Source organism: Xiphophorus hellerii, chromosome 2 (assembly GCF_003331165.1).
Source record: "Xiphophorus hellerii strain 12219 chromosome 2, Xiphophorus_hellerii-4.1, whole genome shotgun sequence".
Taxonomy (NCBI): domain Eukaryota; kingdom Metazoa; phylum Chordata; class Actinopteri; order Cyprinodontiformes; family Poeciliidae; genus Xiphophorus; species Xiphophorus hellerii.
The window spans coordinates 26,080,039-26,097,853 of NC_045673.1; the positions used below are offsets into that span (position 1 = coordinate 26,080,039).

A 17,815-nucleotide genomic window follows, 5' to 3' on the forward strand; every position below is an offset into this window, starting at 1 on the left:
TAATCAAGAACTCAGTGGGATTCCCTCCATGGCTGCTACACAAACACTGTCTGTTCAAGACGGCAAGGGTGCTGGATTTAGCCCTCAGCATTAGGAATAATCAAAATTCGTGCGGTTAGGAAGAATAATAAACCAGGAATGGCCAACAGCTCGTGCTACAGCCAGACTTTATAACTTATGGAGACTCGCGCCGCCGTCGACGCTCTTCTGATGCCCCCTTGTCACGCTGTGTGGGAAATGAATTACTGCGCTCACAAAGAATGATTCACAACCTGCTCAGGGAAAATATTTGGATTTGCAAAGCATCCCCAGCTTCACATCAGATAATCTCCTGAGGAGGATTTATGTAGCAAGGGAATGTTCTAAAAGACTCCTAAATTGTGAGCAACATGACTCGACAACTCCCCGTCCTCTCCCCCTGGGGCCGCTCTCATCCTATTATTTAGGACTTTGTTTATTCCACAGACTAATCAGTGACAGGTCGGAGACACTGGAGGCTTCCAAAGCCAACGCCACCTGGAACATCGCTTTTCACTTCCTGTCTGCCGCAAAAGGAGTTCATGAGATGCTCTGAACGCATTAACGCCCTCATAAATCAACACCTTGTCTATGAAACAGCGAGGAAGTTTTAAAAGAAAAAAACGATGCCTTGATGTTAAATTAGGCCGCTCACGGTTGGCCTTCACAGAGGAAAGATGTCAGTCTGTGGTTATATTGGGTTACAAAAACATGAGAGTTGCCATGTACGGGTCAATTTAATGCGCACGGGCGGTCACACAGCCACATGTGAGTCACGGGGCTGTGGATCTCTGGTGCTCCTCGGGGGACCCATCCCGCCGCAGCTCCAGCGGCCGAGCCCAGTTGGACCTGTGGCGCGGAGAGGAGCCCCTCCGACAGAAAGTCAAGCCGGCACTATAGGGGCTTGTAATTAGCAATTAGCGGGCGGGTCCAAGTTTTGCTTTGGTCCAGGCCAAACCCACAAAATGTTCTACTAGTTTATAATACCGCCGCCTGAGCGGGGCTCTGGAGGACGAGGTGAAAGCTGCTGAGGTAGGGAGTGGATTTATGAGAAGACGGCAAAGCATGAACGGACCCCCGCTGTGCGCGGCACTCTTTACAGCGCCACGCAAAAATATTTGGAAAGGATTTTTTTTTTTTTATTCTTTTTTTTTTTTTTATCCTTCACACCAAAATTTATGTGTATTTTGTATGGTAGTGCAAATTTTTTCTGCGCAAATTCAAACTGTCTGACAGGACGGACATTGTCTGTGAAGAGCCATTTTTCAGGTTTAGCCATAGATTCGGTCCAGACTTTGACTGGACCATTCTGCCACACAAATATGCTTGGATCTAAAATGTTTGCTGCTCTAAGGCTGTCCTGTTGAGAAGCTGTGTGTCTCTGCAGCTCCTTACCTTTCAGCATAAAGCATATTTGTACGGCTAACTTAATTTCCATTAATTGGATCAACCTGTTTAAGTAGCGTAATTGTACCACTGTTAAACAAGTTAAACTAAATTTGTGTTCATCCTAATCAACTAAAGTAAATTCATTGGATTGGCTCAATTATATTAAATTGGGCTACAGTGAATAGTAAAACTTAAATTAAGTTGAACCGACACAAGTGCTTTAAATCGGAACAACAGAACTACATAATTCTGAAATCATCAAATGGAAATCCTTTCTATGATTTTTTTTTGTGTTAATCATAAGAGGGTTTTTTTTTAGTGGAGCTAACTTCAACCTTCTTGTCTGCTTCTCTCATCGATGCTCTGCCTTGGTTTCCAGCTGTGCCATATGGTTTCTATTTTCAGATGTTGGAGTGAACCACGCTTGGATTGCCGTTTTATCGCCTTAATCTGCCTGAAACTTCACCACAACCTCAATCCAGACCTGTCGGCTGTGTTCCTTGCTCTTCACAATGCCATTTGTCCACCAATAGTCTCCAACAAGCCTCAAACTCTTTCACAGAACAGCTGGATCTATACAGAGATTCACATACAAAGTGGCTGGGTTGTGAAGGCAATTGGTTGCACTTGATTTTATTGGAGGAAAGATGGCGAACGCGAAAGCAGTTTTGTTATTTTTATCTTTAAAGAGGCAGGCACATAGAATCATTTTATAATACAAGCAAGTAATCAGTTGTTATTAAAAAAAATGCTGCGTATATCAAATATGACTTAAGAAATTTGACTTAGTAATTTAACGCCTTGAAATTGGGCTTCTGTCCCTTTAAGAAACTCCTGCTCTGTCTGAAACTCCGCCTCCAGGACGTCACCACATCACTATCCCTTGAGCAATGCTTTTACCAGCTTTGCAATGACAAGTGGCTCATATCATGAGCACAGGAAATTTGCAGTTTCAGCAGGAGTTTGCTAATTGCTGCTGGCTAGTCTGAAGGAGCGGAGTTGAGCAGTCAGAGGAGAGAGCTGCTGTGTGAGGCAGAATCTTGGAAACTTGGAGACTGCAACTCCAAGGAGGAGCTGTGCCTTAAGGGCGGGGCTAGGTCCAACCAGGCATTTTTGGTTGCCACGGGAGATTAAAGTATTTCTCAAACATTCATGAAAGAATCCAATCATCACTTCAGGCATGTTTTTTGATGGAATAACATTGTAACATGATGTAAAGCAAAAAAATAATAATAATAAATTTTAAATAATACTACCCTTTTAAAACAACAAATATCATTTTACTTCTGCATGACCCATATCGTAAATTTCCAATAAAATACATTGAAATATGTGGCTACAATGTGACAAAATGCAGAAAAGTTCAAAGTTCTGAATGCTTTTGCAATGCACTGAACATGCAGGTGAGCACTTTACAAACAGGGGGAAGCGATTCAAGGTAAACAGAAAAAAAATGTCTGCATTGGCCGATCAATTTTACACTCATCCATACAAACATGCTTTCAGCCACATGAACACACGCGCGTCTTCGTCGGCACTCCCCCGCCTCACGTGGCTCAGCCGAGGGGAGAAAAAAAAACAAAAACAAAAAAAAACAAAAAACCAATACCTACAGACCAGAAAGAAAAACAGACTTTTTGGATAAAAGTGCTCTGGTCAAACTTAGGGCCCTGTGTTTTTTTGGTAATTATTATTTATAGTCGGCACATTGATAACGCCCCAACACAAACACTGCAGGGCATCATTCATTTTGTGTGCGGTGATGTTGCCGTACCACAAATTGTTCAGACCACCGGCCAGAGCCCAGAGCCCCATAACTCAATGTCAAAGGGGAGGGTGGCCGGGTGGGGAGGAGGTGAAAAGGGGGGGACCTGTGCACCGCCGGGCACTCGTTTAAAGGATATCCCTGCTAGGAACCAAGTGCATCCTCGCGGGCCCGATGGCTCTGGACAGAAGGAACCCAGGGACATCTGAATTTACAGTTAATAAAAGCCGCAGGCTTTGGGCCGCAGCCTCGCACCATGTCAGAGTATTTATACTCATGACTCCCCCTTCCACCAGGCTCCTTCTTTTGCCGCTGCATCCCATCGCATGTCACTTACTTTGCCTGCTTCTGGATTATCTGTCTGCTTTGGGGTCTGCAGCCGCAGTGGAAACCTTTGCATTTCACATTAAATGCGATGGAAGCCAAAAAGATGTGCATGAAAACAACCGCTGCAGAGAGACATACATGTGGTGCCTGACAGTAAGGGGTGTGGGAGTAGCAATACATTAGGCCCGATCTGGTTTATGAATGTAATCTGGTCACTTTGGTCTTACAAGTGGTAAATATGAAGGTGTTTGCATTGATAAAGCTGCACATAGCAACAGTGTTAAACCTATGAAAGGTAATTCAGACTGGTTTTTTTTGTTTATGTTGTTATTTCTAAAGCAATATAATATGCACACTTTATGGGATTTCCGTTTGCAAATTACACAGATGCTGGTCACTTTAAAAATAATCTTAAAAACAAAAAAACCCGACTAATATACCAGAGTGGAATACTGGAGAATTTGCATGCACAGCTGCATTTCCTCTTTGCTGAAACCACTGGAATACAAGAAATGTGAAACTATACGAAGGAGCTCTCCATGCCTACAACTGCGACTTGGCCTCCCACCCTAATGGCTCCCATCGCTGCATTTGATTAAGAGCCCCACAATGCCCCATTATCAGGAACAGGACTTGACTTGACTTGAACATGTGTTATTTCTATCTCAGTTTTAATAGAAACGTGTTCATCCAGCACCGCAACCATAAAACGCTGCAGAATGTCAGACTTTATCATGCAACCATCGTCAAGTTACACTCACTCACTCACAGGGCCTGCTGAGGGTTGTTACCGGTTAACCATTTACCCGGACCGAGGACGCCACCTACAGTTGTGGCTGTGACAATGCAAGTGACTAAAACGGGAACGCAACAACACATCAACTCAGACGTCACTCAGAATCCAGAAAGATGACGTTTCAGCTTAACCAATTTCTTTACCTCAAGTTTTAAGATAGGATTCTTCCCAGACACATAATTTCTCCATAAACTCCAATAATTTCAAGTCACAGTCACTGGTAAGTCAGTGATTTTTTTTTTTTTTAAACTTGGATTTAAAGTGTTTAATATGTAATATGTCATCCATGTTTTATTGGTTAACCTCATAAAAATGTCTAAAAAGTCTTATTACTGCAATAGCACAACAGCATAATGTTGCATCAAAAATGTTAAAACTTTGCCTTGAGTACATTTAGTCATTAAATCAATAATTCTTTTGATAAGTAATAAAAACACTGCAATTATTGGCACCACTAACAACTCCACTAAAGTGATTATTTGACGGCACTTAACAGGAAAAGCTCTGATTTCCAGCAGCTTACAGAAAGTTAGCAAGTGTAGCAACCACCTAATATCCATTTAAGATTTAATCCTACGTTGTATGTTCCAAAGCATTCTCTAGGATTTCGTCTTTACACTGGGAAATCCCAGAGAAAAGACTTTACATTGTCGAGAGAGTACGTACAGTGACTGACGTTTACGTTCAGCAATGCTAACTGTGCTACTCATGCTAGAAGCTAACATTTGATGCTAAAGACCATTTAAAACGTCATAATTTGTGCTTCTTTCACGATTCTAATCAATTTCTTACATCAGTGACACTCGCACACACAGTCGGACGTCACTTCTGCTCCAGGTAGGCCTCATTCCTGCGAAGCTTTGGATTTGAAAATACGGAAAATGTTCCGCCGTCGGAGCGGCGTGGGAGGGGCGGAGACTACATATGATATGAAATGGGAAATGTACGAGAAAATACTTTTATGGGAACACGACGGGAAAGAGAGGTAAAATATTGTAGTTTCTCGACCAAAACTGGAGACTTGACAGGTAGGCAGGTCTGTCACAATAAGCAATAAATCAATTAATCACATGATAAATTAAAGCGAGCTCAATAATTTCCATTTGCGCAATTTATCCTCCTTCTCTCTTTTTTTTTTTAAAAAAATCTTTCTTTCTGTCAACTGGCTGACAAAAGTCTTCTGTTTGGTGCATTGTTCTCAACCAGCCCCCTTTTTAAGCGACAATTTTGTTTACAGAGGCTTCATAAATTCATTTTATGTTTTGTTTCTGGTGTTCTGTTCATTTATTTTGGACATTTAAGGTGTCTTCCAGTTCCAGTGTTAAATGTTCATTATAGTTTATTGATCTTTGAGAATGTGTTGTTGGGTTTCTATGCCATTACTGTCATAACACTTGAAAATGGCCTCAAAACAACAATTATTATTGTTTATCACGATACAGCTTCTGGGAAAATTTATCGTTCCTGAAAAATGTGTTATTGTGACAGCCCTAGCTGCAAGTATGAACAAGTAATAACAAAATATTCTGTGAGATACAGTTTAATATGAATTTATTTAAGACCTTTCACACCTTGTTCCTAGGAGTGCCAATAATTGTAGAGTTTTCCTGTATCTTGAAGAATATACATCTACATCGTATCATCAATATTGTGTGAAACATTCATTTTCTAATAGTAAACTAATGTGTTTAATCCTCAACAAGTCTTGTGTTTACTCCTGCAAGGGGTTGTATGCTACTTTGGGCTCCTCCTGGGTGACAAACACCAGAATCTTAGCCAGGTAAATGGAGACCGTGCCGTAGCGGCGCAGCCTCAGCTCCAAGTCCAGCTGGAAGTCCTGCGGCTTGTCGATGAGCCTTGCCACCGACATCACGCCGCCAGTGGGCGTGCGCTCGGCCTTGAAGAAACCCCCCTGGTTGCCGGCGGTGACCGCCACCTGGACGTCATCGCCAGGCATCGTGTGGGAGGCGCCCATGCGGAAGATATTGGTGAAGGCGGGAACGTTGGTGGGGAACGTGAGGTAGTAGTAGGTTATTCTCAGGGGCAAGATCGGGCAATCGACAGAGTCGTTGCAAAGCAAGCGTTCGCATCGACTGCAAGAGGAGAGGAGAGGGAGGGGAGAAGGGGTTTCATTTTTAATAACCATGCGTTGCATGCAGTAGAAGAAAACATGAATTTTAACAGGGTAATGTCGGTTATGGTGTCGTCTGAGAGAACATGCTAGAGGTTCTTCAAACTGTTGTTGTAACACAATGCTACGTAGTTAGAAAAGTGACAAAAATAGAAGGTAGAAAAACATGAATGTGCATTTCATCATCTATCTCAACAAGAGAGAACATGCTACAGTCAAATGTATTCTACAATCATTCCAACATGAAGCAGACTGAGCATGCAGGACAATGATTTACACTTATGAATATGGACCCAATTTAAAACGCAAACAAAAGAACATCTCTAGGCCTAATTTGATGCCTGTGTGATTCACAGAGGACCTTCTAATATTAACTTTGTGATAAGACGATCAAATTGCAAACTGCAGGCTCAAACTGCAGGGCTGAAACAATTAATAGATTAATCGTGGTTAATCGATTAATTCAAATAAACGTCAACTAAATAAGTAATCGATTAACCGCTAACTGGAGGATAGACTCAAAAAAGGATATTTGACCAACATATTAAGAGCAGCAATTGACCCAAAACTGTACAAAAATATAAACTTTTTTCATTTAAGGTAAAAAAAAAAAAGGCTAATGTGCTGAAATGAAAATCGGCAGAAAATGTCAATTTCTTAAAATCCGATTAATCGTCAGAGATCATTAGCAGAATAAACAATTACAAAAGTAACCATTAGCTGCAGTTCTAGACTCAATGTTCAGATACTCACGTCTGTCCAACACGTCTGTAGTTTTTGGGACAGTCAAAGGACAGGCACCTGTACCCGCCCAGGATGTTGAAGCAGCTCTCATTTTCCGCACATGTGTGTCTTCCCGTTACACATTCGTCAACGTCTGCGTTGGGGAAAGGTGGAAAAAGGGTTTTAAAACAAAAAACATTCGCAAATATAATCTGCAACGAACAAAGTTCAGCAACGACCAGAAATGACGGCGCTGCTTACCCTGGCAGCTGCGCCCGTTCACTGCCAACGTGTAGCCGTTGGCAGGGCAGGAGCAGTGGAAGCTTCCCGGTGTGTTGTGGCAGCGATAGGAGCAAATATGGCCGCCAGTGGGAAGGGCGCACTCATCAATATCTGCGTGGATGAACAAACACCCATCGAAACAAGTTAAAACAGGGTAAACATTTATGTAAATATTAATATTCATTCATTTATTCAGAAGGCAAGAGCAAGGTCTTTCATTTTACCTTCACAAGTCATGGCGTCTATGTCATTGAGCTGGTAGCCACGGCGACAGTAGCACTGGTAGGAGCCATACACGTTGGCACATTCCTGGCTGCACGGGTTGCTCTCACACTCGTTCACATCTACAATGGAGGAAACATGGTTCTAAACGAAACCCTTCATTCCTATAAAATAAATGTAACTGCTTCATTCTTAAGTAGATCGGAGCAACGCGTGGTTACTTCCTGTTTTCCTAAGGTTATAAATTTGACATGATAAACAGTCCCATCTCCTCAAACCACTCCATAATAGCTGTCTCCGTTATTATGGAGATGGTCACCCCGTCTCCATAGTAACCATTAGATGCAACCTACAGTTTGTGCCAACTTTTTGTTTGAGAGCAAAATTCCAGGGGAAAGTATTTTTCCTAGGTGGACTTGGCTAAACTCCACCTGTACTTTACCTCTAAAAGCACCAATGTGGGACAGTGTGCTCTGGTTGGCTGAGTCTGAGATTGAGTTTTTCCATCAATAACACACACCGTCGCGTAGCGAAGGATGAATATGTGGAAAAGCACCTGGTGCCCTTTCTACAACATGGCATCAGGGAGTTGACACCGTGTTTATTGCCCACCATATTGTCAGGGAGCCTTATTTTGGCATTTGAAGTGTCACAATGTTGTGACTTAAGGCGTAAATTGTATCAAGACACTTTTAGAATTAACAATTGACAATCAAAACAAAACTTTAATACAATAAATATTTTCTCACCATCGCAGTTCCGGCCATCCCTAGCCAGTTGGAAGCCGGTGGTGCAGCTACACTCGTAGGACCCAGGGGTGTTATCACATTTGTGACCGCATAGTCGTCCAGGGTAGTTCCTGCACTCATTAATATCTAAAATAAAACAAACAGATTATAACAGAAAGCATAAGAAAGAAGACAAATGAAGTATTCTTTACAGATCTGGTAAGAGCTTACCTTCACAGAGCCGGTTGATGCTGTTAAAGTTGTACCCGGTTTCACACTCGCAGCGGTACGACCCCAGCTGGTTGATGCAAGAGTGGCCTGAGCAGACCCGCTCGGCTCCTTTGCACTCGTCGATATCTGCAGGGACGCGCACACAAACTCAGCGGAGCAAAAGGCACTCTCGGTCGGTGCCTAAGCGAGGTGCGGTTTCGCTGTCATACCGACGCAGCGCGTGCCCTCTTCATTCAGGTGGTATCCCCGACCGCAGTTCACAGAGTTCCTCTGGCAGGCGTAGGAGCCCACCGTGTTCACGCAGATCTGCCCTCGGTGGCACGGATTTGACTGGGAGACACATTCGTTGATATCTGGAAACACAGACCATGCTAAATCAAGGCTGTCGTTTACATTTCCTCAACAAATATCGTGGAAGTCTTAAATGGCGGCCGGAAACATTAACGAGGTTAACGGGTTTTTGTACGTAAATCCTCCCTCAACTAGATCACTTCCGACACTTCTGAAATCCAGTGCTTTACTGCTGGTGTTGTAGTACTATTCAAAAATCTAATCTTTTACCAAACATCGAATGTAAGCTGTACCAGGTCACACAGGAAAACAACACCCTTCAGTATAGATTATGTTACTGAATGAAGAAGATTACAGATGAGCCCTTTTCAGTGTCTGTGTGACTGATCTCACACACAGTGGCATGAAGTCGCCTCTGCTCTCAATGAAAAATAACGAAAACCTGGTCAGAGAAGAATAGAAATCATTTAGTACTCAGTTATAAGAAAGAAAATCAACTTCAATTAACATCGGCTGGCCAAAGTTTATCCCAAAAAACAGAGAGCAGAAATCGGCACCAAAATTCTGATTGGTGCATTTTTAACATCGTCCCTAAACAGCTGAGACACCTGAAGCAGGTCAATTATCTATTCTCATGAAAAACGTCTTTCTGCACAACTAAAATTGCTAACATGCTTTTTTTTAATGGTTTCCTTGCAGCATTTGGCCTCTATCTCTAACGGCGTATCAGAGCCATTGTAAATATAAAAAAAGGGAGTAAATTTCCACCGAAGAAATAGAAAAAAGTTGGACATTTCAACTATTGAGATTAATCTCAAAATTTCTCTGATATTCTCTCAAATTTTAGAATTTTGGTGCTCATTAGTTTCCTTGTTTTGTCTAGAACATTTCTGAGATTAAGGCCAAAGTTTCTCTGTTTTCTGGCCCCGATACGCCATCGTATCTAAAAGTTCAGCAGAAAAAAAAAGTCCTTCACAAAACGACGATCTCACCGATGCAGCTTCCGAGCGCGTCCTGGATGAAGCCCGAGCCGCAGGTGTTCTTCGGGGCGCAGCGGAACGATCCCTGGGTGTTTTGACACGTGAACTGTTCGCCGCAGTTGTGGATGCCCGTCTCGCACTCATCTATGTCTGGACGCAGTCAAAACAGAAACGCTAACTTACACATCATATATGAGCACCAGCTAAAAAAAAAAGGAAAGTAAAGAAAAAAAAAACCCCAAAGAGGACGCAGGCAGCCGAACCTTTGCAGTCGTTGTTTTCGGTGAGCTCGTAGCCGGTCCCGCAGCTGACCTCTCTCATGCAGCGGAACGAACCCTCGGTGTTGATGCAACGCTCTCCCCCCCGACAGTTGCTGGATCCCAGCAGGCACTCGTTGATGTCTGAGAAAACCAGGAGGACACGCGCCTCTTTATGCTGCGATCGCCTCCCGTTTTCATTTTCAACGTTAATTGACGGGGTCATTTACCCTCACAGCTCCTCCCGTCCGGTTTGAGTTTATAGCCCTTCATGCAGGCGCAGGAGTCATTCCCAACACAGACGTGGTCACACTTCCCTGAGAAACGACGCAGACCAGGAAGGATTGGTTTGAAGCCTGATCGCGTCTCGACAGGCAATCACATCCGTTTGGTTTTGACACCCCTTACCTTTGCATGGATCGACTCCCACTGCTACGCCAGCGCTGCCGTCCTGGTTGGGTACTGCATGACACATAGAGAGTATATAAACCCTGTTCATATTCATGAAATACAAATGGCACCTCTAACCTGCGCTATGAGACGGTAGATCCATATTGATTATAAATGTCGTCCTAAAACCTGTCAAACTCGAGGTGTGAGGGCCAAATACGGCCCAGAACAGCTTCTTATGTGGCCCTCTTGACTTCAGTACAGTTTTTCCGGGATCATGGCAATTCACTCAAAATCAAGAAATTTCCACACTTTTTGGCACTAATGCTTAACTGTTCATATGAGTTTCTGGGTTTACTGCAGAAATGGTCAAAAACAGTGGGTCTAAGTGATGCTACCTCCCACCTGCAGGCAGTGGTATTCCCCACTTCTACCACCCAGCTGCCAAGGCCTCACTTGATGTCAAGATGTCAAGTCTGTGAACAATGCGGCGAGTGACAGATTGTCACATTTACCTCCCGTACATAAGTGCAAATATCACAATGTGAATTGTGAATAGTTGTTAATTAGTGCCACGAAACGTGCTATTCTGATTGCAAAAAAAAAAAAAGAATTGCAAAAACAAACGCGAAATCCTGGAGGGACTGATCAATGTGAAAAGATGTTCAATATTGTTCAGTTTTAAACAGTACTTATCAAATGTGATTTCTGATTTGCTTTGACAGTTTTTCATGAGTTTTATCGATACATTCTGACACATTCATAATGAAAAGAAACTTAACAGCTCTTGCCTAAAAAACAGAACTGTTTACTCATTTATGGAAACTAAAAAGAGAGGGATTTTATGTGACAGACCAACAGGAAGTTGTGCATTACGTTTTGGGCTGTGGGAAGATGAACCTCCACAGCAGTCTTTGAGTCTTTTTTCACGATTTTCTGTCTTCCCATAGACTATGATTCACAGTTAATCAATTACAGGTAATGCATGTTACAGTGAGGCTGGTGTGTTCGTGGTGTCATGCAGTATTAGTTTGCCACCATGTATAATATATTGAATGAGAGCCTGAAAATTCGGTTTCGGCCTCGTCTAGCCACATTTCGACGCATTTCTCTACACGTTACTTTCGTTACGTAAGTGACGCTTTAACGCATGTCTTTAAATTCTGCAGTGGGTTCAAGAAAATCTATTTATCTGCATCTATGCAACAATTTAATATGTTGTTATGCTGATATCAGCAGCACTGTTTTCTAAATCCGCTGTAAGGAATATATATGTTTAGGAAACAAAACAAATCAGTGAAATAAGTTTTCCTCACTTCCATTTTTATTTATTTCCTAGCATTCTACCAAGCAGGATAAGAATTTCAATCTGTGCTTTTATAATCCTTTTAATTTACCAGTGAGACAAGCATGAAATTATTCTTTCGGAAAGCAAGTGCTCTCATCACCTAAGGTTTGCCAGTCATTGCTTTTTTGTGACTATTTACGTTGTTGTTACAATCCCAAAAAAGCTTGATTTGTCATCTTAGTGTTCACTTTGTATAGAAAAGCCGTTTGTTATGCATTTCTGCCCTTAAAATTGTTGTCTTCTAATATTAATAAGGGTTAACGTCAAGGAAAAGCAACCCAAAAACACTATTGTATAGCTCCTGTCTATATATGTTGAAATCACAAAAAGCACAAACATTGCACATATTTGTCCACCAGGTGGCACAATGTCACCACTCAGACCATTTTGAATAGATTTTTTTTTTCTTTTGTTTTCCTTCTCCTAGTTTGTTTTCACCCTTCACGCAAAACATTTCCGCATGATTCGAGAGTTTTACCTACATTCAGACTGTCCCACTGCTGCTGTCTGGTTGTCTGAGGCTCCGTCCATGCAGCAGGCCCGGGACACCAGGCTGCACTGGTAGCCCACTGACAGGTTGTGGTCGCAGGGTATGTTCAGGTCCTGAGCTTCCTTCCCCAGAAGACAACAGTCGCAGCACATCTGTGCAAAACGGAACACAAAAATAAACATTGTAAAGAGAGAGAAAATTATTCACAAGTCAATCCTGTAATTCTACAAAAAAAAAAAAAAAAAAGATTATCAGGAATCCATGTTCCAGCAGAAGAAAGCTGAGGAATGAAAACAAGAAAGGGATAGACTGGAGGTTGTTGAAGTGTGACCCGGGGACAGTCTGTTTAGACTTTGGTTAAATTTGTTTAAACTCTTTCGGATGGCCAGATAGACAGAAGAGCTCAAAACGGACAGATACACCAGCTGACATGCTTCAGAAAGACAAACATCCTGGACAGGAAGTCGGTAAGAAAAACAAGAAGACAATGATGAGATGACATCATCCCCCTCTGGCTGATACGTTCTCAGTCTATCACTGTGACAGTCTGTCATGAAGAGCGATCGCTCAATCGGTTCAGACCGGAGATTCTGAAAAGAGTGCAACCAGAAAAGACCCCCAGAAGTTAACAGCTTACTTTAAGTTTGCCTCAATCGTGAGTATTCCCTTAGGTAAAGCCTTGTGACGGACTAGCAACCTGTCCTGATGTCTCACCTCTAGAGATAAGCACCAGTGACCCCAGAACAACAACTGACTGTAGACAATGAATATTCCCTTAAGTTATCAAACGCATTTTTTCACAAACTTGTTTCAAGTCAAGAAGAATAAAAAGGGCTTTCCAGTCGTACAAAATTTATAGCCATGTGGCACTGTTACAACACAGATGTAATCAACCAAATCTTTATTACTTTGTACTGTTGGCCAATTGCCTGTTGGTGAAATACAGATTCATCAGGCAATGTTATGTGTGCGTGTCATCGATGCAACTTAGGTGGAAACCGTCAAAGTCTCACTTCAAAAATGAGCAAGTTCGGATTACCTTAATTCTTGAAGTCGCACTAAAATGTCCGTATCTGGTCTCGGCGTGAAGCAGGTGACAAACTGTGCGTAAAAACACGACTTTGAGATATTTCATCACATCGGTGCAGGGAGGAAGCATTACCTATTACCCAGATCGCCCTCTGTTATCCACAACACCTGTGGAGCGTTTTAGGTGCAAGCCTGAACTACGCGGGCGATCAAGCAAAGACAAGTCGTTCTGCTGACAATCATCTAAGGAGTAAACGTACAAACCTGCTTGCCCCCACTTTAGAGGAATTTTTCTTTCTTTTTCTCTCCAGATGTGTTGATGGTGAAATGTTGTAAAAACAGAATGGGTAAGCTTGGGTTGGAGTGTAGCGGTGGCGAATGCAGAAGAGCTAAACAGTGGTTGGCTGCGAGCCTCCAAACAGATCTGGAGTCAGATCTGGATTTATAATCCATCTGACAGCAGCAAACTCAGATCCTCCCTGGAGCGGCATGCCTCGTCTTGCACACGCAGACGATACAAAAAAAGAAAGACCATTCAATGCAAAGTCTATTTTTTGCCATCTGTTTATAACAAAAATAAGCTAAATACATGTTCAGAGAATGAACAGAAAACTAATTCCAGCCTTAGAGGGGCATGTATTTTGTTGGCACATTTTATATCACAATCAAGTAAGTTGTTATAAAAAATGCTGTGAATATCACACACGTCTTAAAAGAAATTTGACTTTGGAATTTAACGCCTTGAAATCTGGCCTCTGTCGCTTTAAGAAAGTCCCACTCACTCCCACACTCCACCTTCAGGAAGTCATCACAACATGGCTCCTCTGTTAACCCGTTTACAGCGTTTTTACCAGCGGTGCCCTGAGAAGGAGCTCCTATAGTGAGCTCAGTTCCACCAGATGTTTGCTAATTGGTGCTGGCTAGTCCGAAGGAGCTGAGTGGGGAAACTGTCAGAGAGGGCCGCTCTGTGAGGTGAGTAAAAACAAGCTAAAAGCGTATTCAGAGACTTGGAAAAACGAAGCGCACCCTAAGTAGTTTCTCAAGAATATGACTGGGAAGTAAACAGGTGCAGTTTTGTTTCTCTGGAGCACCAAGAGATAACACAACAAACTCCAGTGTTCACTTGAACCTTTGCACATTTTGTCACATTATACTTGAAAACCTCAATGTATTTTTATTTGGATTTTCATGTAGCAGGCCAAAACCTAGTCCCAACTAATATCGAAGATGAAAAATCAGAACGCACGGCCTTTTTTGGGTATTTCTCTACCTGCTTTTTACGTCTACAGAAACACTCTTTGTCCATTCTTCTTTGGAAAACAAAAACACTTGAGATCAATCGGAATGGACTGTGAACATCAGTTTTCAAGTCTTGCCACAGATTCTCGTTCTTGTTTCATTTATACTCCCTGGATTATGAGGTATAATTTGTAAATCTTAAGGCATTTAGTTCCACATGCAATACGAACACACCTTTGTTGTCTTGGTCTCGCAGGTGCCGGCAAGCAGAGGATCGCAGACTCCATGTTCTTTTGCCACGTTGATGCCGATGGAGCACATGTTGTCCTCCAGCACTGACACGCAGCACTGCTCCTGCGCTATCCTGCCAGAAGGAAAACCCCCCCAAAAGAAGCACACACAGAAACCCCGGGGTTTGCTTCCACAGTCAATTCTGTCAACTTTATAGAGCATACTGCTTTTATGCAGTTGTTTCAAAAGTTAAAACATATCTTTTGGTCTCAAGTGAAGAATTTGCGATCAGCAGTGGGGTTATTTTTGTTGTTGTTGGAATATTCTCAACACTTTGTTTTTCAAATTCACAACAGTAAAACCACAGACTGTAATGTGTTTCTACTGAACAGACAAACACAAAGTGCATAATTGTGGAGTGGAAGACAAATGATGTAGAGTTTTTTTTCTGTTTTTTTTTTTTTTTTAAGAAATCTATTCATCCCCGTGGATCAAGACTTTTGATGCACTCACAGCAGAAAAATCAACCAATCGATCAACTTGGTAACAGTGACGCGAGTCAGCTAACTTGTCAGACAGGAAGCTTGACATGGATACATAATAAGTATAAATATGACATGATTAAAAGTGGCCCGGTGCTCAACATGTAAGACATTAAAAACCATAAAAACAATCAAATAGAACAGATAAAAAGCTTGTTGCATATAATCTAGAGAAGGAACATATTTTCCCCCAATAAAGCTGAAGCTTAGTTAAGTTAGATTCAGAAAGTAGTTCTCAAGTCTTGCCTTACTTTGTTGAATTTAAGACTGCACTTTGACTAGGCCATTCAAACACATGACTATGCCTTTATCTGAACTTTCATTACATTGTAGGACTGGCTGTGTGTATGAGGTCGTCGACCTGGTCAAAGGGTGAAGTCCCACTGTTATCTTTAGGGTTGATGTCCTGTCTCAAGTGTTTTTCTCCCTCTTTTTGTAAAGAATCGCCCCGTATTTAGATGTTGCCGGCTTCCCGTGAACGCCAACAAACTTCCCGCGCACTATTATGTGGTTCGTCTAACACATAAAATCTCGATAAAATGCTTTGACGCAGACAAAATGCGGAAAAAGCTCAAGACGTATGACTAACTTCTGCACTCCGAATAAGAATCCTATCATTAGAGAAAGCCAGTCATATATAATAAACCTGCCGATTCCTGTCAGAAAAGGGAGGGCTGGCCACCGCTTGGGTGACTAACGGTTGCTGGGAAATGCAGTTCTATTGCATCAGCAGCATTGCATGAATCGGCAACTATTAAGACATGAGCGACATCATCCTAGGAAACTGCAAAAACTCAGTCAGTACATACAGACGTTGTAATTACCATCAAAAGCAATATTTTGAAGAGTTTCTACAAACAATGAAAAACAGTTTGACGTCAGATTAGATTTCATCATGTTGACCTGAGTTGCCTCACAGAAGAATTAACAGAGACAAACCCTGCCGGCTCTTTCTCGTCGCTGTTTCATAAGAAGGAAAGTATAAACTCTAAAAAAGATGGGCGCACAAACACCAGATAGAAGTTTGATATTACGTTTTCTGCACGTGAAGTCGGTGGGGACTTGGTGACCCAGTGTGATCTGACATGCTTTTCGGATGCATGTGAGATCCTGATATCTCAGAAACTTTCATATCTGAGGGAACTCTCAGATATGAAAGTTTCTGAGATATCAGGATATCTGAGTTTCCTGAATTTTAAGCGGCTGCAGTGGAGGAACAGAACCGGTAGCTCGCCACTACTTTCTCCCCCAATAAGAAACCGTATCGTTTCTAATTTACGTCAAGCCGCACTCCGCTTCTACAAAAATTGTCGAGAGCGGCAGCTATTCTCCTAATATCCCTGCGTTCCTTTTCTCCGATACTATTTCTCCTTTGCTTTCCTTCTTTAATATCATGTTTCACCTCCGAGGTATTCATTTGGTTTGAAACAAGCCCTCGTCTTAACCTTCTGTGACCACAAGCCCGATCATCTCCACCTCCAGGCACACCCTCCTGCGCCGCTAATGCCTCCCCGTTTCCGACCTTCCACTCGCCCTATAATTTTGAGGAATGTAAGATAAGTCGCGCTGGCTATGGGAAACGCATTTGCCATTCATGTGCGTGGGCAGAGCTCTCTGGCCCTTGGGGGGCCTTCGACCTGCGGCAGAACACCTTCTAGGATTACAGGGAGACCTGCTATTATCCCATCACTATTAGTGTTTCCTGCTCTCATATGAAGTGAATAATGTGTTCAGAGATTTATGGGAGTAAGGTAAAGTTGCTTTGAATTAGGAGCGAGAGAAATTTCCCGGCACAGGCCGAGATCCAAAAGGGGGAACTGATGGGAGTGCTGGCGGAAAGTGAAACTTTGTGGCAAAAAAGGTGAAGGTTTTCATGACCCCACTGGATTAACATGAATTGAGTCACTGGGATCAAATGAGCCCCTCCTTACCTGCAAGTCATTGAAGAGGAAATGAGGCGGAGGGATGCACAGTCATTGTTATCGTTCGCGTGCTTCTGGCCGTTTTTGCAGCAGTCGTCTACTGCGGTGTGCTTTTCTCCTGTGAAAACAACAAAATAATTTGCTTACCAAACAAAATATGATTACCAAAGTGTGGAAAACTGTGAAATCCACCTTGTTGGTAGTAGTTTGGCTGGAACGGGTTGAGCTAAAGCTTTCTGAAGAAGTGAAGTGTGAATGACTAACACACTGTGCGGCACCTTACAAATTATGAAAGACGCTTTGTGAGGACCTTGTGGTAGGTGGCTTGAAACTATGTGGCACTTTAATAATCAAATTTTAGGAAAAACGTGACATAGTTAATGCAGAAGAGTTGTCAAATTTTCCACACAAAGGCAGGAACTTTATGTCTACCGGGTGGGGACACTGGGTTCGGGATGCTCAACATACTTTAATATGACATTGG

The 17,815-nt window shown here is 42.4% G+C and overlaps 1 protein-coding gene across 4 annotated transcripts in view; it reads right to left on the reverse strand.

Annotated features, from left to right (window-relative positions):
• Positions 1–17,815, reverse strand: part of fbln1 (fibulin 1) — a 42,663-nt gene that overhangs the window by 17,266 nt on the left and 7,582 nt on the right. Inside the window, exons 2-16 of one of the 4 annotated variants that reach the window (XR_004342820.1) lie at positions 17,341–17,449; positions 14,871–15,000; positions 12,361–12,520; positions 10,549–10,602; positions 10,371–10,457; positions 10,147–10,284; positions 9,896–10,033; positions 8,822–8,965; positions 8,613–8,738; positions 8,403–8,528; positions 7,656–7,775; positions 7,411–7,542; positions 7,180–7,303; positions 4,968–6,388; positions 2,025–4,906 (exon numbers count right to left, since the gene is read on the reverse strand). Coding sequence is in view for 3 of the 4 variants with exons in the window: in XM_032590598.1 (XP_032446489.1) it covers positions 6,007–6,388; positions 7,180–7,303; positions 7,411–7,542; positions 7,656–7,775; positions 8,403–8,528; positions 8,613–8,738; positions 8,822–8,965; positions 9,896–10,033; positions 10,147–10,284; positions 10,371–10,457; positions 10,549–10,602; positions 12,361–12,520; positions 14,871–15,000; positions 17,341–17,449 (1,970 nt within the window). In the remaining variant the exon portion in view is untranslated. Of the gene's footprint in view, positions 1–2,024; positions 6,389–7,179; positions 7,304–7,410; positions 7,543–7,655; positions 7,776–8,402; positions 8,529–8,612; positions 8,739–8,821; positions 8,966–9,895; positions 10,034–10,146; positions 10,285–10,370; positions 10,458–10,548; positions 10,603–12,360; positions 12,521–13,407; positions 13,587–14,870; positions 15,001–17,340; positions 17,450–17,815 lie in introns of those variants that run through there. The other 3 variants (XM_032590598.1, XM_032590590.1, XM_032590610.1) reach the window with 3 other exon arrangements.